General features: G+C 46.6%; 1 protein-coding gene across 1 annotated transcript in view; it reads right to left on the bottom strand.

Annotated features, from left to right (window-relative positions):
- LOC8040622 (heat shock 70 kDa protein 12A) overlaps positions 1–20,556 on the bottom strand; it is a 93,373-nt gene extending 72,817 nt beyond the window's left edge. Inside the window, exon 1 of the mRNA XM_040503021.2 lies at positions 20,394–20,556. Within this exon, the coding sequence (XP_040358955.2) occupies positions 20,394–20,556 (163 nt within the window). The remainder of the gene's footprint in view (positions 1–20,393) is intronic.
- Positions 20,557–22,246: the final 1,690 nt, after the last annotated feature.

Genomic DNA, 22,246 nt, shown 5'->3' with positions numbered 1-22,246 from the left:
TATTTCATGGTTGGGAGCTATGCGCGGCTTCGCCACCGCGCACTTTAAGAAATTCCTGCGCGTCTACTTACCCGGAAAGCTCTCAAAGAGCCAATTTCTGTGATCTACAAAATAAGCTCAGCGAATGATGAGGCGGAACGTCTGTTTAGACACAGGCTATGGTTTAGATCTCAAAATTAAGTCGGCGCTGTGGCATTACGCAATGCAAAGCGTCATGCTTGCATAGCGTAATGCCACAGCGTAGACTTCCTTTTTAGATCGCAGAGATTGCCTCTTTGAGTGTTCTTCGGGTTAGTAGAAGCGCAGGCATTTCTTATAAGAAATGCCTGAGCTTCTACTAACCCGCAAACACTCAAAGAGTGCGCGTGCATATAGGTTTGAAAGGAGCTGTAGATGCGCAATGGCGGGGACTCCGAAAACTCCTAATATGACATTACGCCCCAGGAAGGGGGCTTCAGCGGTACTTTGAAAATTAATTTCTGCAGCCTCCGTGCAACAAATTGAAAAATAATCTGGATATCGTGATCCTGGAGGTCAAATGAAGACGATTTGAAGTGTTTTTCCTCAAATACAAAACCGCTTCAGTTTCACTTGAACAACCCAACCTAGCAACCCTGCCTGTAACCGTCAGTTCAGGTCATAATGTATGCTTAGTTTCAGTTTAATATTTGAACGTAAAACGTTCTTTGGCTGGTCAGGGGAGGGGGTCGCCAGATCTAGTGACGCCCCAAAACATCGACTGCGAAGCTCGACGCTGATTCGCTGGTGGAAAAATCACGTGATCACCGCTGATGGACTGATTCGGGTGAGTATGAGAGGTTCTGGAAAACCGCCAGGTAGGGGGGGGGGGGGGGGGGGGCTGTAAAACCCGACTAGCGCCAGTATCTTGATTGCAAAAGACAGCTGTCAAGTTTTTCTTTGCCACGTGTTAAGTTATTCGACGAAGAGCGCCGTGAGCGTAAGCGCCAGGCTGGGTAACGTTCCGGAGAGACGGAACGTTTCACGTGGAACACAATTAATTGTCGAGTAGTTTAGAACACTTTTTTTGTTGGTGTGTTTGTGTTTTTGTTTTATTAGAAAAGTATCCCTGAATTGAGTTTTATATCATTATGTGTGTGTTTATCAAAGCCTTATCGGTGAAGTGAATGTGTTATAGTAGAGAGTTTTAGTAGATCGTGTTTTCAGGTCACGCTATTTGTAGTGGGAGCTCGCACTGCCACTTCGATGCATGCTGTGAAACATGCGCCCGTAGCGGTAGCGAGACTTTGAACGATCTACTAAAACTCCCTACTATCCCGTTGATCCGGCGTTCTTGTCTTTGTCGTCCCGCGTTTCCTGAGCCCATGCCCTGTGGGATAGCGGACGTCCGAACCCCTTCCCGCTGCGACCCGCGCTACCATCACCTTCCCGGGTGGTGTCACATATCCTATCCGCTTTGACGTCCGGGCGGCCGCCGTATTGCGGCACGTAAGAGCGCTCTGCAGTAACCTCTCGGGCAGAGGTTTCGGGCCGTGGTCTCCTTTGTCCGATCCTAACTCAGTGTTTCCTCCTCAAGTACTCGTCGCCCCCCGCCCCCCCCCCCCCCCCTCCCCCCCAACCCGTTATCTGGCATCCAAGGCACGTGTCGTGCCGCCCGTGGTACATCTATAGTGCGCCGAGAAAGTGAGGGAGAGGTGGATGACGCGAGAACGCGTTGACGTTAGAACGTCGACCTCTGATTCGAATTATTAGTGGGATATGGACCTAAAGCTAGCAGCCTTTGTCTCCACTGTCATAGCTCACTGCACCCATCGAACGCGCTGGAATGCCGAACTCCGGCGTTCGGGGTTTGGCTTTTTCATTCGAACGCCTTGGACGAGTGCAGTGCAGACAAAGGCTGCTATAGCTTTCGGTCTACCCACTAATCCTTCGAAGCAGAGCTCGGCGTTCTGACTTCCCGGCGCGCTGCAGCGTCCCCTCTTCTCCGGCAGTGTCTCCGCGCATAGGTATACACCACTGGATGCAGGTGAGCAGTCATGCGGATTGCCTTGTCCACGTTATTTCCCTACAGCGGAGACGCACGAGCCGTCATATTGTCATATTTCCCAGGAGACTAAATTATTCTCGCTGCATAAACATCCATACGAAACAAACGTAACTACTGCATTTCCGCCTGTTTGTCCGCACGATTGTTGGCTTCTTTACGTATTCGTTTGTCCCTCTGCTGGAGTTGCTTTGACACCTGACTGACAGCGATGCACGACGCTGCGACTCCTGACTATCAAGAATTACCGCTCTGCTGCCAATTAGATTGCGGCATTAGCCAATGAAAGCGCAAAGAACGAGTCGACAAGCAAGAAGCGTGCGCGTAACTAATTGCGCCCAATGTTGCAAAAAAAAAAAGTGTCGTGAAAAAAAAAAAATACAGAGAGGAAAACACAATTTAGTATTGCCGCGTGACCGCCGAAACTTTCAAGGAACAAACCAGCATGAAATGAAAAGGGAGTGAGGTCATGGCTCCCTTGTCAGCCCCAAGCAGGCTGTACTCCGGCAGATTATAGTCAGTCTGACTGCATAAGAAACCCAGGGCGTAGGTTATAGTTATAGCACTGCACTCCTGCGTTGCCCAGGGGACAGTGCGAAAAGCGCCTTGTTTCGGGTTTAAAAACTTACGCGTCTCAAACTAGGGAGTTTTAGTAGACCGTGTTTTCCCCTCCGCTACGGAGAAACTAGGGAGTTTTCGTAGATCGTTTTCGCCGTCCCGCAAGGTCCTCCGCAACCCGCTACGATAGTGGGAACTCCACAGTCAAGGCCATGGGCGCGCAGGCGCAGTAGCAACTTCTTCGTTGCGGAACGCTTAGCGGAGGGGGCAACGCGGTCTACGAAAACTCACTACTGTCAAACGTGCAGAAACGTGCCTGCTCTAATGCAAAACGCGACCAAGAAAAAAAAAAAAAAAAAAAAAAAAACAGGTTTTATTTTTGCCGTAGCACAGGTCGTGCTACAGCGTAAGCCAAAAAAACGTCGTTTCACGCGTCAAAAAAAAAAAAAAAAATACGAGAGAGTTGTTTTGCGATGCCAGATATTCTGACGTCACTGACGTCACCACCCACAGGTAGGAGACGCTTTCCCTATTGGTGGTGGCATGAATCCCGCACTTTAGATTGTTTGACGCTGTTGAACCTAGCCCATTTCGGACGTTGTAAAGTGTTTTTTCGTTCCCCAGCTCTCCAAAGGAAGAAAAAAGCTCAGCGAGGGCGCAACAAGTAATGCCAGGCCCAGTCAGGTGAGCTTCTGCTACCCAAAGAGGGGGGCGCCACAGTTTCTTCAAATCTTGAGCAGGAGGCTCATTATGTTCACACTTCTTGCTTCGTGATTCGCTTTTTCGCGTTCCTAAATAGCTCAATTGGATTGGAGAGAGGGATAGACAGAAACTCTATTTTAACCGAAGATTGGAAGCTCTTAGATCTTAGCCCAGGTCCGGGCCTATGTAGCGGTGCCGGTCTCTGTCACCCATCATAGTTTGAATGTGATGAACGAGGGATGGGAAAATAAGATGCTCAGGACTTAGAATGCCCTGCCCTTCTTACGTTTTCTATGACTAGAGTGCATTTACTTATTCATCTATTTCGTTAACCAAAGGGGGCAAGTTGTCGTTACAGAGGGTACACGGTGCTATAAAACGCACGAAAAAGTGCAATTTTCCATACAAAAAAGTAGCTCCGCTTCTTCACTAATAACAAAACTACAATAATGGCTGAGCACACATATCTTGATAATAATAAATAACAAATACTAAATTTTTTATTTCCATCAATTGTGATGGTGGGACCCGTGGAAAAAAGCTGCGATATGCTGCTTGACTGGTCCTCGCGTCCCTACAATGGTCAGCAGCAACGGAAAAAAAAAAAAAAATAAAATAAAATAAAAAAATACACACAAAAAGTAACAATTGAAAGATACATAACAACGCACTTGCCTGTTTTTTGAAGCAAATAGACAAACACAAAAAGCAACAATTAAAATTTACAAAACTATGCACTCTTGCCTTTTAATGGAGCAAAATAAAACAGAAAATTGAAATCAGGTACAAATCAGGAGCAAAAATACAAACGCAATTCTTTAGAAGTTTTAGAGTCAAAATCTACGCCATCAATATAAAAATTATTTAGCAAGCGTGGTAGGGCAAATTTAAGCTTCTGGAGACCATAGTTCGTTCGCTGAGTAACCATCTTCCACTTCTCCGCGCCGCGAGTGGGGTATGCTGGTGAATTTTCCTGTAAACCTGCAAGGTTTTCTAAAAAAACATGAGCTCCTTATTTTTTCCCTCCTGAAACTAGCACATAGTCTATAATCGTATAACTTGTAAATAGTAATTATCTTAAAATTTCTAAATATTTTAGAAGTTTGAGCCCCATAAAGGACATTACATATGCTTCTTAATATTTTTTTTTTGTAACAAAAACAGTTTTTCCATATTGGTTAGTGTCGATGAACCCAATACGGAGATGGCAGTATATTAAGTGAGAGTAAAATAGAGAGTTATAAACTAACAATTTAACATTCGTGGGCAACAAAGAACGGTTGCGATTTAGGTTCCCAATTACTCGGCATTGATGAAATAGTACTAAGGGAGGTAAGCGACTTCAAATATTTAGGTATTATTTTTACTTCCAACCTTAAATGGGATAGGCACGTCAACTATATTTGCTCCCGCGCCCTCAGAAAATTGGGCTATGTGAAACGCACGTTAAAAAATTCGTCTAAAGAGGTAAAATTAACCGCTTTTAAAACTCTCGTGAGGCCGATTTTGGAGTACGGTTCAGTGGTCTGGGACGTTCATTTAAAAAATGACATTAATCTCATTGATTCTGTTCAGGCTAAGGCTATCCGATTTATTTCCAATCGATATGATCAACACTTTTCACCTTCATCCGCTTTGCCAACATTAGGACTAGAATCTTTATCGTTAAGGCGAACTATCGAGCGATTGAAGTTGTTATATAGAATTGTTAATAATGAAAGTGGCATTGAATGTATGAAGTATATTTCCTTCTCAGATATTTCGCGCACCAGGCGTTACCATCCCTTAAATATTGTACCCTTTCGTTCTCACGTAAACTGTTTCAAAAATTCCTTTTTTCCGCGCACTGTTGAGCTGTGGAATAGTATTGACGGTTCCACGCGTATGCTCCAGTACGACGACTTTGTTATAAAACTCGCGAAAGTTGACTTCCTTTGATGTTTGGCGTTTCTGGCGAATCATTATGTTGTTGAATATGTTCTCGTTTATTGTTCTCTCTACTCATGTTTTTAGTTGTGTAATCCACTCCTGCAATGACCTCAACTGAGGTCGCAGTATACATAAATAAATAAATAAGATAATTTATATGACAATCCCCCAGGACATGCTCTCATTAAAAAATACGCCAAGAGTTTTGAAGGAACTAGCTATTTCAATTGGACAAGAATTTAAACTCTGTGATCTAGATAAAACCACAGACTTGTTTTTGGACGAAAAAATATTGCTTTTGTTTTATTAATGTTTACATTTAAAGAGTTACAATGGCTCCAGGATTTTATCTTTGATAAAGTGTGGTTGGCCATATCTATTAAGTCATCACCTGTTTCGGAAGAAAAAAATATGCTTGTATCATCCGCGTAATTAACAAATTTTGCTTCCCTGTTAACGTTAACAATGTCGTTTACGTATAAGTTATAAAGAAAGGGTCCTAAAATACTTCCCTGCGGAACACCTGAGGCGATGGGTTTTACCGTGGATGAGTTACTGTTGATGCATACGAATTGTTTACGATATTGCAAGTAGGACTGCAAAAGCAACAGTGCCTTTTCACGGATACCGTACATTTCAAGTTTTTTAAATAAGACATAAGAGGTAGTGAGATTATATTTGTTTGAAAAGTTTACTAAACGATGATAGATTAATTTCTCTAAAGCTTTAGAAAAAACGGGCAATATAGAAATGCGCCTATAATTGCCTAGCTCATTTTTATCACCTTTTTTATATAAAACAGACACCTGTGCTATCTGCATTCGTGCAGGAAATACACCAGTTTCAAAAGAAAGATTAAATATATACGTTAACACGGGAGCAATTATATCAATGACATATTTAATTGGACGAAACTATATATATATTCGTAAAATGCCTTTAAAGGTGCACATTTTCATATATTTTGCGATGTGTTATACTAGATTGTTGGTAGATAAGTGGTTGAATGTCTTTCAAAAACGTTTATATTTTGTGTACATGTAAATTTTCCATAAAATTAATTAAACACATTATTGCTACGTGCATGCTACGGTGTAAAATTGACGGTTGTGCAAAATACCATAGTGAAACCTCTTGCAGTGCCCATGCCTCGAGCATCTCAATTTCATATCTCCGAAAAAAAAGGGTTACGGCGTTTACATGTAGCGCCGACGCTGTTTATCCCGAGAATATCGCTTTCACATATATTTTTTTACGTAAATATAAAACAAAATATGACCTGGTTCCTCATTGCATTAACTGACGGGAAAACACTCACGAGCCCAAATCGAATGCTCACGCAGTGCTCCTTTCCACTGTATGAGCCGCACTTAAATATTGTCACCGCCGATATTACAACGCTTGATAACAAAATACTGGGGATCGAATAGTTGACAACGCCCACTGCGCGATCGCCACAACTTCGTCACGACGTTTTGCGAAGGACAGGCAGAAAGGAAGCGCCCACTTTTATCCTCGGTATTACGCGGTGACAAAGAAGCTTATTGGTCAGTGGCGTTGCGTGCGACTATTAGCGCCGAGATGTTTTAGTGGCGTCCTCCTATGGTTACCTTTCGTGACGTCATTACGTTGCGAACAAAAAGTTCGACGGTGTTTGTGAGGAGCATGGCGGAAGCTTGAAATCATTGCGCTCTTAAAGCAACACTACCAACACCGTCGAAATTGAAGTTCTTCCATTCCTCTTATTTCCGTCGATGAAAAATCCTTTGCTGACGTCATAGTCAGCATTCGGCCAATCGCGGAAGGCCGACCACAGCGACGCTTTCGATAACGCACGTCGCAAATAGTTGGGTCCCACTAGTGCCAGTAATAGCGGGTGTAAAGTGCGAAACATTCCTAGCCAATATCTCTGCACGGCTTCTTAAAGAGACATCAGCGATTCAACATACCAGATAGAAATATTGTCGATGTAAGATTGGAGAAGAGAATTATCGGACTGGTTAAGTATTTCGCGGTAAAGAACACAGTCGACAGCAAATGACTTTGTAGGAAACTGAATGCCAGCAGGAAGGTCATTAATACACACAAAGGAAAGCAAAGGGCCCAAAACTTGAGGGCATTGATCTTTATTGTGTAGGCTAGATCGCGGATTGGGAGCCCGACGGGGGCACTACCGGCGTCCATTGCTTGACACCAGGCGATACATGCAAGTCTATGGGAGGAATAAATAAGAGGGAACTTTTCGAAGCTTGCATAAAGTGGGTTGTTAAAAAAAAATATAAGGTTTAAATGGAATAGTGAGACAAGTTGCAGTCGTCAGTAACTGTGGAGAAAATGATTAAATTACACAAACAGCGTGCCAACCTTTGTTGTCTGCCGCCATCCATACACGGAATTCGTCTGCTCGACTCTTCCGAATCGTTGTCGTCATGCTTCAAAACCTCCGTTTTTGCTTTTAATAACTCACGACACGAGCTCACTTCATTATAAAATGATCAAAAAAGAGAAGTTATTTCACCGAGCAAGAGCAGATGTGTCATCAGATATCGTCAGCTTTGATTTGGAAACAAAAACTATGCCTTAAACACAATCTGCAACCCTTTGTAAGTAGAAATATAAAAGGGAGCACGTAATCGAAGCAAACCTTTCTGGCTGCTTGCATGACAACGTGGCTCCCACTGGCTGCCCGTGGGGCCCTTAGAGGATGTCAACGTAGGATAGAAAAGTATTCCCCCCCCCCCCCCCCCCCCCCATAAAACTTGAGTGTAAAAATTATTGACATCACAGCACAACATTTATTACCATTATTAGAAAACTTCACCGAAGTTTTGGACGTCCCAAATATAATACAAATGAGAGAAATCTAACTTTTTCATGTTTTTCGTATAGGGTTCACTGAATTCGCAGGTGTCAAGCAATGGCCGCTGGTGGTACAACTCGACCCCAGCAAAACAAGCCTCGATTCAAGATCTTATGCTAATCTTGTTTCTCCCAAGAAGCCCATTGGTTAGAAATATTTACCGTTCACACACGAATGGTCTAAAGACAGGAGAGGCATATGCCAATAAGTTCTATCGCTTTTTGTCAGACTTCTCCCCAAGTATTACTAAATGGACGGTTGCATACGTGTACGTGACACGCTACTGAAGCAATGCATTTACACGCGCACGTCCGTCTCGTTATGTTGCTACAAAAGAGATGTCACCGCAAAGACAACCCAGAGAGGAAAAGAGAATGAAAAGAAGCCGTCACTGTTTCTAACAACCCCATGCGTGGATGAGAAAAAAAAGAAAGAAAGAACCGAAGGAGGAGCAGAAGTGGTTCAGACCGTTTTACAAGCTGCCACGGCGTTATGGAGTGTACCGCCGTCACACATCCGGGAGTTTAGTGAGCGAGAAAGCGTCCTTGACTGCACAGTCACGCATAAAAGCCCGAATCCTCGGCCGGAATGATCGAACCGTGATCCCAGCGGCTCTAATAACGGCCACCGCTCTCCATCGCTGCCGGAACGAGCGAGGCCGGACGACGTTCTCCAGTGGAGGCTCGCCTTAGCTGAAAGTGCGGCAGAAGGTATTCGAGCTGCTCTGACCAATCAAACGCCAGTCACGTGGCGCAAGACCGACGGCTGGGTGGTCCAACGAGCGCCAGCACCTTCCATAGCACTGCCAGCTTGCAGGCGAGCTGTATTCACGACGGACACGTCCGGCTGGTGGCGGAGAGAAACTGCCCCGTTATTATGCGTCACGCGTCCCCTACCATTCCGTGTCTGATGCCTCGAAGCACGGGAAGCGATGACCACCCCGGAGAGAGACCACAGACCGCCAGGCCTGTCGGCGAGAGGTCTAGACGCGACCCTAAATGTATCGTTCATGATCCACCTAGCTCAAAGCTGAGTGTGCAGTGGAGAAGTGGTGCTTGCTGAACCAATGGCGTCTCGTCCTTTCGCCACGTGAATCCACGTTACATCTATAGACACGCCCGGTGATTGCCGTCACATGCCTCAGGGTCGGTTTTCGACTGGCATAAAAAGAATACGCAGCTTGCGCTTCTCTGTCACCTTAGGAGCGAACGGAGCTTTGTCGCGCGTTTCTTCCCAAGAGTGCTCTGGAACTGTCTTCTTTTACGTCGAGGCACGCGGACTTTAGAGGCAATTTGCTCGTCGAAAACGCTCGTTTGTGCGTTCAAACCGCCCCTAGCTGCCTCTGTGCCGTCCTACTTCGTGTAATTTGTGTCAGGTCTGAAGGGAGTCTCGCCGTCCACTGCCAGAGAACTTTGGGTGACCGTGTCGTGTTTGCAAAACAATAAACAAATAGTACTAAACATGTTCTTGAAGTCCACGGAAATTCGCGGATACCGATTTGCGATTTCCTCTTTTGCAATCATACGACCTGTGTAGATTTCTATGGCTGCTTGTATTCGCCTTTGGTTGCCTTTGACTGCCCAAAATATAGCATATTTTTTACGTGCACGACTGAATTAGTCCAATATTTATATACACATTTCGAATATTTGCTACAAGCCCAATGATGATTATACTGCGTTTCAATTAAACTGCCCGCAAAGCCGAAGCTATGAGCACGACGAGCATGTCGTCCTGAACGATGCTTGCATCGCACGAGCGCACGTGCCAGGCAGGAATGCTGAAAGCCTCGAGCTCGCTCTTGTAGCTCGTGCTACGCTCGCACTTCAAGTGAAACGGAGTATAATATAGACGCTTTCAGGGCAGCTGTGCATTGGCGCTGCCATAACCGACTTTTAGTTTTTGTTTCCTCTTATTCCGTTCGCTTTACTTCATCATTGACACAGCAGGTCAGGTTAGTGCCACTTTAGCTGCTACTGTGTCCCTCTCCTCAGCATAGGCATTTTGTGGAGGCTCATCAACGCCCGCTTCAGTGGCCCGGTATTTCGGTAAGACAAGAGAAGGTCGCCAATGGCGGCTCAATCTGGCGTGGGTTGAAAGCGTCTATATTCTGAACAGTTGAAAGGTGCTGACGTCACGTATATATATTCTGAGCACACCGTGCTTCGAATATACTGTTATTGAGTCCAAATAATAACTGGAGCTCCTCATTCGCTCATTTCAATTCCAAAATCGCAATACACTTAACCCCTAAATGTGGGAAAGTACCCTCGCACGCTTTGTAACCACGACAAAGGTCAGCTCGGATTTGTGCAAATATATAGGTAAAATAGAGCGAGGAATTTCTTGGCAGTTTAAGCGCACATTGGCGAAACCAGCAAAACCATCAAACAAGCACGTATACCGACAATGCGATCTAAGGTGTCAGAAACCACGGCCAGCCACATGAACGATGACATTAATAACTTCTACCATTGTCACTCCAGCGTAAGAAACGCTGGGCGTCTTCTTTTCACGCTTGTTGCCCCGTGATTGGTTCTTCGTAGTTCTTATCGGGAAATACCGCAATCTCATTGGCTGCGATAATTGCAAGGACTAACTGTCGGTGACTAGAGGTGTTCGATCATGTGATCCTCGAATCCTTGTGCCCGACTTGCTCGAGCTTTTTACGATCCTGTCCAAGCCCACACAAGACAATTTATCGCTGCTTCTTCAGCATCGTCTACGCTAAACGAGCATGCCTTAGGTTATCAGCGTGCAAAGCCACGCTAACCCTTGAAAACCCATAACGTTTCTACCAGTCAGTTTTAACGAAACTTCTTGGAAATCGTTTTTATTGCAACATAAACTTTATAAAAGCAAAAAGTTAAAAGGTAAAATGTCTGATTCTAGTAAGACGGGGGTGGGAATATTCTTCCCTCTAGGTCACCAGTGAGCCCATCTGGTGGAACTCCTCAAAAGAGAGCACTACACAAATGTAGACCTTCTCATTTTCTCTGTTAAGCAAAACCTGATGTATTTTTTTTTTTCACTAAGAAAAATGTGCTTCGGCTGAAAAGCGTACGTCGTCTGGTACGCGAAGGTTTTTTTGTTTCTTCTCAGCCCTTCAACTTGCGTTCTCTTGCGTACAGGTTAGTTTGCTTTAGAATTATGTTCAGTCTTTTACCAAACAGTGCTTCCAAAATCGTCACTGGTGTGAAGGTTGGAGCAGATTTGGAGGAAGCTGATGCTAAGCCTTACAAAAAAGAATGAGATGAGTTTGACTTGAAAGTAATTCAATTGAATAGAAACTCAATTAAAACTCATTGATCATTTTTGTAAGAAAATGAACAAAGTCCAGAATGTTTTTGCACGTAGCGCTAACTTCTTTTTTGAAACAACAACATTAGAAGAAGTTATATCGTTCTGGTAGGTGTCAACATGACAGTTCCGATCATACACTCTAGGAGATGCCTGCGCGTCTACTTACCCGCAAAACGCTCACAAAACCAATCTCTGCGATCTACGAAATCAGCTCAGCGAATGATGAGGCGGAGCATCCGTTTAGACCTAAAACTGTAGTCTACGCTGTAACATGCCGCAAAGCAGGGCGTCATGCTTGCATTGCGTAATGCCACAGGCAGACGTAATTTTGAGGTCTAAACAGATGTTCCGCCTGATCAATCGCTGAGCTGGTTTCATATACATCGCAAAGATTGGCTCTTCGAGTGTTTTGCGGGTAAGTAGACGCGCAGGCATTTCTTAGGGTGTAGTTAACACCTTAGCCAATATCGTCATCGGAAGAGCTGATATTGTATTTGGCAAGTTTTTAATCTGTGTTTTCTCAATGAGCTTTGGGCGAGTGACTTTAGTTGTTCATTGATGTCATCATCATTCTCGTCGTCCGATGACTCTTCTTTATCAGCCGGATGATAAGACAGATGTCCTAGGCTTCTTTCGTATACAAGGACTTAGCGATTTTGCGCAAACATACTGACAGAGTATGTTGTTTATTTATGCGCAAACAACATACTGACAAAGTTCTAACACGGATTCAGAAAAGGCTTTTCAACCCCCACCCAGTTAGTATCTACCGTTCATGAACTTGCAAGAGTGCTAGACAAAACCGACCAGGTCGATGTTATTTTTTTTATTAATTTTAGTAAGGCCATAGCCCTATAGCAAACCTAGCTACATATGGTATTGGACTTCCCCCAAAAATCGTAAAGTAGGTTCGTTGCTACTTACTACATCGCAAGCAGTTCGTAGAGGTAGGGGGTTGTTGTTCAGAGACGTTAAATGTAACATCAGGGGTGCCCCAAGGAAGCGTCTTGGGACCACTACTCTCTTTAATTTATGTAAATGACTTCGTGGATGTCATAGAGCCATCTGTGAGCATTAGGTTATTTGCGGACGATTGCGTCTTATTTAAAAATATAACTTCAATTTCTTATCAAATTTGCTAGATACAATCTCGGTACAATTAGAAACTGGTGTGACAAATGGAACATGGAATTAAATCTTGATAAAACAGTCTTGCTTCCTATTACTAAGAGAAAGAAGCCTTTCATGTTTTCTTGTCGCATTAATGATATTCCCATTTATGAAGTCGAACACTTCAAATACCTTGGAGTCACCATTGACAGTTGGTCAAATCATGTCAACGTTTCTTCAGCAGCCTTTCGCAAGCCCGGCCTGGTTCGGCATATAACAACGACCCTCCAAACGTCAAATTACTTGCCTTCAGCTCAATCATTCGGCCAAGGTTAGAATATTGTTTCATAGCCTGAAATCCATTTACCAAAACTACATACCGACATTTTAGAGAAAGTTCGTTTCATTTGTGGAAAATATAAACGCACAGATTCACCGTCCTTGTTAATGCAAACATATAAAATACCGACCCTTCAGCACCGTCGTAAGCTAGCCCGTCTAATTTTCCTTCAGGTGTCCCTCAATCCCCGTTTGTATTTGAGCCAGCTTTCTACGAGGTCACCAAAACATAATCATGAACACCCTTTAACTCCTTATTTTGCGCGTACTGATATGTTTAAGTTTTCATGCTTCCCTCAACTGTAAGTGATTGGAATTTATTGCCTCGGGAATTATTTTCTTGTGCAGATTTCTTAGCATCATTAGAAATCTTTGTCTAAATTTTAGATATAGCGAAAAAAATATTGTTCTTTTTTTGTTTTCTACTGTTTGCTTGATGTGCTTTTAGTGTGTGTATATATGTATATTTTTGTATAAGATTAAGATTTGTAAGTGTCACACATTTTCGACGCTGCCAATATCATGTAATCTGATTTGATAGTGAAGTTCCTTCTTTTGTGTGGGCATGAGTGTGAAGTCAGAATACTTGCAGCGTCAATTAGTGTCGCTTTGCCTTGTGATCGCGGTACTGTCATGCTTAATGTGGGTGCGATATATTTTTTGCCTATCCTGCCTAGATTTATGTGATCTGCAGTATGCACAAAATAAACATAAGAAAATAAAATAAACTCATGTACTTTTACTTAGGAATAGCACATATGTTTATTACTAAAAGAAATACTTGTTTAATGAGTGCAGTATGTATTAAATGATATTTGCTTATTTTTTAACATTTTCCTCTTGTTTCTTGATGAATTATCATTTCCGTATTCCGGAGCGCCTTCGAAAAGGCCATTATGCCAAAAAAATCTTCGACAGTCAACAAAAGTTCAGTAAGTACCTCGAGGCATGCACGCAAACTTTTTGAAATATTTTTATTGTGTTAAGTTGAAACAAGGGCTGGATGTCGCTACGGTATCAAGAGGGAATATATTTCCCTCTGGGACTTGCGGGTGTTTTAATGAGGTGGGAAATATACTCCCCTTTGGCACTTAGAGGCTAAAGCACATTCCGCCTGTGCGAATTCACACGGTGTGATTTCTTTCAGAGATGTGTATGCCAGGCTGAACAGTCATTATCATCATCTCGCGCCCCCAATGATGGATGGGCGAATGGTTCGATTGCAGCATGCGCCACCTAGGCATCATCATCAAGAGCATCAACGCCATGTTCACCAGCTAGATGTATCAGTGGATAAGCTCAACGAAAGAGCGTCGTTCCAAAGCGGTTCTTCTCTGTTGCCTGCACGCGAGCAAGTGACGGGCAGAGAGGCGGATAGCGTTACTAGGGAGTTTTAGAATAACGCACGCAATTTTAGCGCACGCTAGCGCTAAATTTAGCACTTGTATTAGCGCACGCCACGCAAGAGGGTTCTACAGGGTGGTTCAATGAGACGCCAGGATCTTTAAATTGACCGCAAAATTCGGTTTCTTAACTTATCACGCTACGACTTTGTGCAGCGTTGCCCACAGATGGTGCTTTTTTTTTTTTTTTTTTTGTAAAATTTGCAAAGAGCGAACTTACCTGAGGAAAAAGTAAAGAAAGAAAAAGGCTTAGCTCCTATGGAAATGCATCGACGCCACCGGTCTTCAAACAACACGGCGCCGTTTCGCACGGGAGACAAGAGATGGCGCAAGCGGTCGCGACGCCAACTGCCGCCAACGAACGAGCATATACGACGCTGAGAGCCGGCGTCTTTAGCAGACAAGAAACTGCACTTCCGTGTTGTTACCGCGCCTGTTTTTACTTCTGCGACTGTCGCCGCCTGCGGAACGCGCGCCGCTTTTGAGTCGAAAAGATTGTCTGCTAAAAACGCCGGCTCTCGGCGCCGTGTGCTCGTTCGTTGGTGGCGTTCGTTGCGCCATCTCTTGTCTCCCGTGCGAAACGGCGCCGTGTTGTTTGAAGACCGGTGGCGTCGCTGCATTTCCATAGGAGCTAAGCCTTTTTCTTTCTTTACTTTTTCCTCGGGTAAGTTCGCTCTTTGCAAATTTTACAAAAAAAAAACAAAAAAACACCATCTGTGGGCAACGCTGCACAGAGTCGTAGCGTGATATGTTAAGAAACTGAATTTTGCGGTCGATTTAAAGAGCCTGGCGTCTCCTTGAATCAACCTGTAGAATATCGTTTCTCCGTCCCGACGCAAAAGCCCAAGCATCTCGCGCTTGTGACGCCGCCAAGATAGAGTAACAATTTTTTTATTTCACACACGAAATGCTGTAACTTAAAAAAAAAAAGTTTGTTGGACCAGAGTAGCATTTTAGATTTGTTTAAACAGGAGAATGCAACGCGAGCGGTTGACTGGTCGTGTCCGCTTGCGTCGCCTCGGCAAAAGAGGTGTCGTGTACTGACCTTCGCACATCGTACCTTCGCCGAGAAATGTTCGCGCGTCGCAAGCATCAAGTTGCCGGTGATCGTTGCCAAGCCGAGTGTAATGTCGTCCCGTTTTGAAAATCGCCGTCGCGAGAATGCCACCGACGTCGCACTCACGACGCCGCCAAAGCAGCCGCCAACATAATCCTGTAAGCCGCCATTTTGTTTTTAACTCTGCTCGTCTTGGCTTTAGCCAACTTGTCATCACGAATCCTCCTTCGAGAAGCGCAAAGACTCTTTGCGTACGCACGCTATTTCCGAGAAATAGCGCTCGCTAAAATTGTGCACGCAAAGCGCAAAACCTGGTTTGCGTTCGGAGCATGCGCAGTGGCGACGACGCTATTCTTTGCGTGAGCAAAGCTTTAGCGTGCGCTATTCTAAAACTCCCTACTAACGCGGCCACCAGCGGCAAATCCTCCACGAGCAGCAGAGAAGGACAGTTTTCGAACGACGCTCTTTTTTGCACAAACTTTTGAGCAAACTTTATGTTTACCATAAAAACCACAGGAGAATTACGTTCCACCGCAGGCATGTGTATCCAACTTTCCACCGGTTCCGCCACTTCTGTTCACAAGTCGGGCTGATACAAGCTCCCTCGATGAAATTCACGCTTAATTCAATTCACGCAAGACAAACGCAAACCTATCGAGGGGCTTTAGGCTGATAGCCAAGCGCCACTGAGCGTACGCGACACGAAGAGGCGCCAAGCGTTCTTGGAAGCTTCTCAACTGACTTTGATTTGTTTTCAGCGACAGATCAAGAATGAAGTGGAAGCTCCTTCCACCTCTTTCCACTTTAGCAGAGCGAACGCCGGAGAGGAGGTCGCCTCTTCTCCAGCGTTCGCTCTGCTAAAATGAAGTAGGGTGGAAGGAGTTTTCCCTGAGCTCTTAACCTGTCGCCGCCTATTCGCAACTCCAACGCCCTATAGGTGGCGGGGCGGCAGTTCCAAGATGGTGGAAGAGACGGGGAGAGATTCTCCAGGATTTCCTGTGCGCCTGCTCGCTGACGCACGGTCAGCGAGCGCTAAAATTATTTATTTGTGTACAAATGGGGAGCGGTTAGAGAGGGATCATATTATAGGTGACAGATGTTGATGCACGTTAGGAAAACGAGCATGTTGATATTTAAAAGTTGCAGAAACCTCAACTTGCGTAGCTTTGTGGTGGGCGAGCGCGTTTTAAGCACCGGCCACGTCACTGTTTGTGGCAGAATATTTTTTAGGGTAATGAAGTTATCGTGTTTTCGCTTTGCCTGGCCATCAGCGTTCTAGAAACTGAGCCGCGAACGGTGACCGTGAAGCTTCGGAAGAGCAGCGTTCACAGTATTGGTGTCTTCGCGTCACAACCTTACAACTCGCTGCTCACCGTCTCGGTTTTAGTGTGTTGCAACACGTGAACAAAATTCTCTATGGTTATTGATAGAAAGTTTGTTACCGCAGGCTACCATGCGGTGTAGCATTACAACCGGAAGCTCGTGCTGCGCCTTTGAAGCACAATTTTCAGCGCGCGCCAGCAACGTTGCTGTACTCATCTCTTAGAAAACAAAAGAAAAAAAAAGGATGTAGTCCTTACACCCCTTTTCACATATACACCCCCCAAAACTTCAGTTCGTCGTGCAGCGCACGGACGTCAAACTGACGGCCCCAACTTTTACTAGAGGCTTGATGACGGCACAATATAAGATATTAAACAGTTTATGTACGCATCAAAAAGTATCAGAAAAAAGAAAAAAAAAAAACACCGAGGTTTTGCAGTAGGGCCCAGAAAAACCCCGATGAATTTTTTTTTTTTTTTTTTTGCGGTCATGTACACTTATTTAAGCTATTTTAATAAGTTGTGCAACTCGGGATATCAAGCCGCTCGTGAAAATTGGTAGCGTCGGTTGAACGTCAGTGCGCTGTACGTTCAACTGAAGTTTAGGGGTGTCGTATGCTATGTTAAAACTGCCTATTAACATAATCGGCGTGTTTAGGGGTTTTATTTATTGCTCTAGTTAAAAATAAATATTTTATTATGCCGTACATTTTTTTTGTACTTCGATATTTGCAACGTTGCGGCGCCTCTCGCCAAAACTGCCCGTTCTAAGGTCTCGTCACAAACGGCTGCCTAACACAGACGCGCTTAACGTGCTTCGAACATTTCTTTATTTGCTTTGTAATTACCTGAAACAAACTATGAGTATACTGTCTTTTAAAAGTGCTTGGAATAAATGGTCGTGTTACTTGTAATGGCCTTAAAACGCGAACCCCTTCCGGATGTGTATTGCTCGACATACCGCTACGCGACCAGTTTTCTCATACATATGGCACAGAATAGACTTTTCGTAGACCGTACTATAGAGCTCTTCATTATTAGTGGGAGCGTTTGCCGTCACGTTGAGCACAGATTGAGCAGGCGGTCATCCACAAGACCAGAAATCCGCAGCGTAGGCTATATACGAAAGGCCCCTAATGAAATTAGACATCCGGGGCACAAGAATTCAGACAAGGCGGGGCACAAGAATTCCTTTTTTGAACGCGCTCACTTTTTTCGATAAAACGGCTTTACGTACGGCAGCGGCCGCGCCGCCGCGGCCGCTGCCGCGGCGGCCCGCAGCCAGCAATATTTTTGAAGGAAGGGGGAGAAGGGGTCCCCCCATTCTCCCCCTTCCCTAAAATGACGGCGCGCGAGGTGTAAAAAGAAAGGAAAGGAAATAGAGTGTTTCGCTTGACCCGCGACACAGCGCTAAAACCTCGCACCACCCTAAGTAAAGAGAGGGGAAAAAAAAGGGGGGAATTAAGTCCCCCCCGCCCCCTCTTTTAGGGGCCCGGATACCGCAGTTGTGACGTCGAACATTAGTACCATGGGAATCAGGCATAAGTCTGAACTTCATGGAGCGGATATGTGCGACCACTGGACTAACTTTGCTCTGCGGCACGTTCACTTTCCGCGCGGTGCAAACAGACGCTGTTGTGACGCCACGCGAAGACTTCCGGGAGAAATCGGTCGCTTCTTTCGCTCCATGGAGTTGAGCCTTTAAACACTCATAACGCGCCAATTATAGAGCGAACATTTTTGAAACGCGCCTCGTAGAGAGGCAAATACAGCATATGCTGCCTGGCTATTCAGCAAGGCGCATATGAAATCCGAGACTCAATTTATTAGCGAAGCAGAGCTGAGCTTTTTCGTGCGAACGCCCGAGTAAGCCCTGGGGAGCACAATGAAGGTGGCGGTTGCGCAATGCCGAGAACGAGCCGCCAAACGGCGCGCCGTTGACCATGGCCGCGTGAGATATGGAACACCGACCCGCCGGCCTGGACTGGTCTTGGCGTCGCCGTTCAATGTTACATTCATCGGCATTTCCGTTCTTCGAGATTGGGCTGAGGTATAGCGACCGCACAAAGAACAACTCCGCCCGCCGACGCAAACCAGGCGTACATACTTCGAACTTGCGATTCGCGTAAACAGAGTTGCAGGTCCAGTGCTTGCGAACGGTCAATGCTGATTGCGCTTACGTGAGTCAAGTTTATGCTTCCATTCGTGACAATATTTACACGTTTGTTTTCTACAGAGCTATACCGACATAGCACATATCTTGATACTGTCGGGGGATATGAACGTTCCTAAGAGGCCCTATAGACGGCATCTCGATTTTCAACAGAAATCGAAGTCCGAGGTGTAAACTTTAATTTCTTAGCGTGATACTGGAAAAAGAAAAGAAGAATAAAGGAGTCGCCTTTACTAGTACAGCAATGACCGAGTCACAACGTAAATGGAGCTAGCAGTCCAGGCTCCAACCTTTTGACATTGGTGCCAACGGCATAGTACCGGAGCTGTTTCAAAGCTTGGCCTACAGCGCACATTGTCTGTTCATGCTTATATTACGCGTATCTTGTACATTTGTACGAAATGGCCGAGCAAATCGTAATAAAGCAAATAGAATACGGTTGCCGATAAGTGTTGTTTGGAGACTCATGATGAGTCATACGCAGTGCACACAGGCGATTGTAAACTTCGCATTTGTCTGTGAACATTTTCTATCTAAGTATGCTGCACTTTCGCACAGCAAAGATTGCACGAGCTCGTGCGATGGTTGTCGTGTCACGAGGAGAGTTCGATTTGAAGTTCAAGCTCGAAGGCATCTTGCGCATCTCGGTCCCCTTAGCAAAACCTTGGTTTTCGACGCAGGCAGTGTGAAAACGATTGAAAGTTTAGAATACCTGGGCTCAAACCCTCTAAATCCCGTCTTCAGCAACCTCAAACGGTAGATGGCACCTCGTACGGATTTTGGGAACGCCCAGTGCGCTGTCTTTCTTCGGCTCGACGCAGGCATGCGTAAAGAAAGGTAACGGTACAACGAGAAATGCCGCCTCTTGACGACACACCGATAATTAAGTCAACGCCAGTCTCATCTCGCCCCGCCCAGAAGAGGAAGAGTCGGTGAGTGTCATCCGAGAGAAAGCAGAGGGAACAAAAGACGTCAGCGTTATACTTGATCCGCGAGACTCTGGATGAGAAGGGCCGATGTTAGGCCCTGGATGAGGACTGTATGCTGGTCCACGGCCGAGCCACGCGAAGAGCGGCTTGGTCGCGGATACCATGCAATTAAAGGGAATCTCGACTCGCGCGGGACACGAAGAGGGCGTTATGGGTTTTGGAAGGGAGACTCCCGAGAGAAGCGGGATCTACGGACACCGTCAGTCGGCACCATGCATGCCATCGCTACAGCTGACAATCTGCCAGGCCGCACTGGCAAAAGACCCGCGAAGCGTCGTCCGCCTGCATCGGAGCTCCACGGGTCGGCTTTGAGGCGGTAATGGTCCGACAGCTCCCAAGCAAGCGAAACAACCTTCAACGACAGACTCGCTGCCCGAGAGCCAGGATGTCGGCAGCGTCTCACGTCGCCAGTGACAGGATAAGAAGCACACGACGTCTCTTTCGATGGGCTTGTTTGCCTCCACGCGAGCGGCTTGGCTTTGTCGTAGCATGAACTGTGCGTGAGCGTCGATCGTTTCGAGAGCCACAGCTGATGCTGCTTCAAAGCCAGTGCGCTGGCGCTAGGAACTGCAGGTCCGAGTTTCAACAGTGACTATACAGTATCAGGCAGTAAATCGGGACTCACCTTTCATTTTATCGCTGCCGCGCCGCGTTTTGACGAACTTGAGCAGCGTGCCCGCTTTGGAGGTAACCAGGCAAGCAGGGAAGCCGGCCGGCCTTCGCGGTCTCGCCGACTGGTCGGTGCGAGGCGCGTCCGGAGCGGGCGACGGCGGGGCGCGTCCTCGCATGCAGACCGAGTAGCGGCCGACTGGCGCGAGCTCGTTTCCTGGACGGAGTTGGACGGGCGGCCGACGCGTCCGATCGCCCCCTATGGCAGCCTGACACGGATCTCACGCTTCATGGGACACAAGGGCGTCCGAGCAGCGGCTGGATTACGCTTCACGTGGGTCGATACCGCCGAGACACGTCGGAACATCCTACGTACGAGATAACATGTCGCTTCCCGAGCGAGTCTTGCCGCTTCCCGCGGAAGGACAGACCACTTGAGCCTACGCGTCTTTCACTTCCGCGATCGGGTGCTCCTGAAGCTGTCTTATAAATCGCGACGTCCGGGCCGACCTGTCAGAAGCAACGACTCGCAGGGCGATGCGGCGACACCACCAATCTTTCTGCTCCCAAGATCTCAATAAACGCGCCGCGTCGTCCTTTCCACGTGACCTTTTGGGAGGAACCAGGAGCAAAACGGAAGGACGTTCACAAACGCGGCCTTCGACCGATCAGACGGATCAGTGAAAAAAAGCAGTTCCTAAACGAGTCGTAAAGAACCGCCGCCGCGGGGTGAAAGAACCGTGCGATCCTCCCTGCGAGCACCTCCCACGGGTGGCGGACGGCCCGACGTGGTTCCTCCGTGTTCCTCACCAGAGCGAGACTAGCCGAGAGAGCGCGACGCGCAAGGCGCAGCCACCCGAACGGGCTCCCAGATGAGAGTGTACGACGTCGCGCTCGTTTGACGACGCCGTTAAGCCAACCCACATGGAACCGTCCAGGGGGAGACCTCCGCTGCAGCGACACACAGTTCCGGCCCGCCTTGGCCGACCCTCGAGACTATCTTCCGCGCTCGCGGTCACAGCTGCCTGCCTGCGGACTGGACGGACCAATTAGCGACGTAAACTCGGGCTCCAAGACGACGGCACTCGCCAAAGCGCAGCGGTCAGTGGGGATGGGGGCGACACGAGCACTTAATTGGGTCATGCGAGCCTTTCTTCCAGTGCTGGACGTCCACACGATCAGCGGTACGCCGAAGAAGGACCCAGGCGCTCGTGTGCACCGCCCCGCGGCGTCGTCGTCCGGTGTGCCGTAATTGGCAAAGTCACAATGGCCACCTTGGGAGTCCACCAGGTCGGGCACAATGCGCGGGAGTCGGACCGCGCAGCCGGCCTTCGCGGACAATGGCAGATCTCGAGCGTCTTCGCGATGTCGCGACACAAGAGGCCCGAAGTGCGTACGGTACTTCTTTTCAAGGGAGCGAGGATATGTGGCCGAGAGGGTGCTTCTCGGATGTCCTCTTTGGTGCTGGAGTACCAGCGATGTGTCGTTAATGCGCGGTGCAAGAACATGACTTCCAGTGACACTGCGTTCACCAAAAGCTTCGCGGTTGTAGGATAAACAACCATGTCGGTTCCTCGGGCCAACGGCGCGTGCATTTCATTTCTATCAAGTATCTTCCTTTCTACCCGTAATCTCCCTTTTTCGAAATCATGGTGCAGTAGTTAAATTGGGGGAAGGGGAAAGGGGGAGCACGCGGTGTAGCGAAAGCTTGCGCTGCACCACCGGGCTCCTGTGTTCAATCTCCATCCCTTCCCGTTTCGACTGGATGAGTATCGTGGCGTACGGTAGTGTATATCACTACCGCGTGGAGCACGTTGAAGACCCCAGGCTAGCAGTCGTACTGCACTGGCTAAATTTCTCATCTACAGT

The sequence above is a fragment of the Ixodes scapularis genome, unplaced genomic scaffold, assembly GCF_016920785.2.
Source record: "Ixodes scapularis isolate PalLabHiFi unplaced genomic scaffold, ASM1692078v2 PGA_scaffold9__187_contigs__length_104089568, whole genome shotgun sequence".
Classification (NCBI taxonomy): domain Eukaryota; kingdom Metazoa; phylum Arthropoda; class Arachnida; order Ixodida; family Ixodidae; genus Ixodes; species Ixodes scapularis.
Note: the sequence above shows the minus strand (reverse complement) of the source record. Positions and strands in the feature narration are given on the sequence as shown.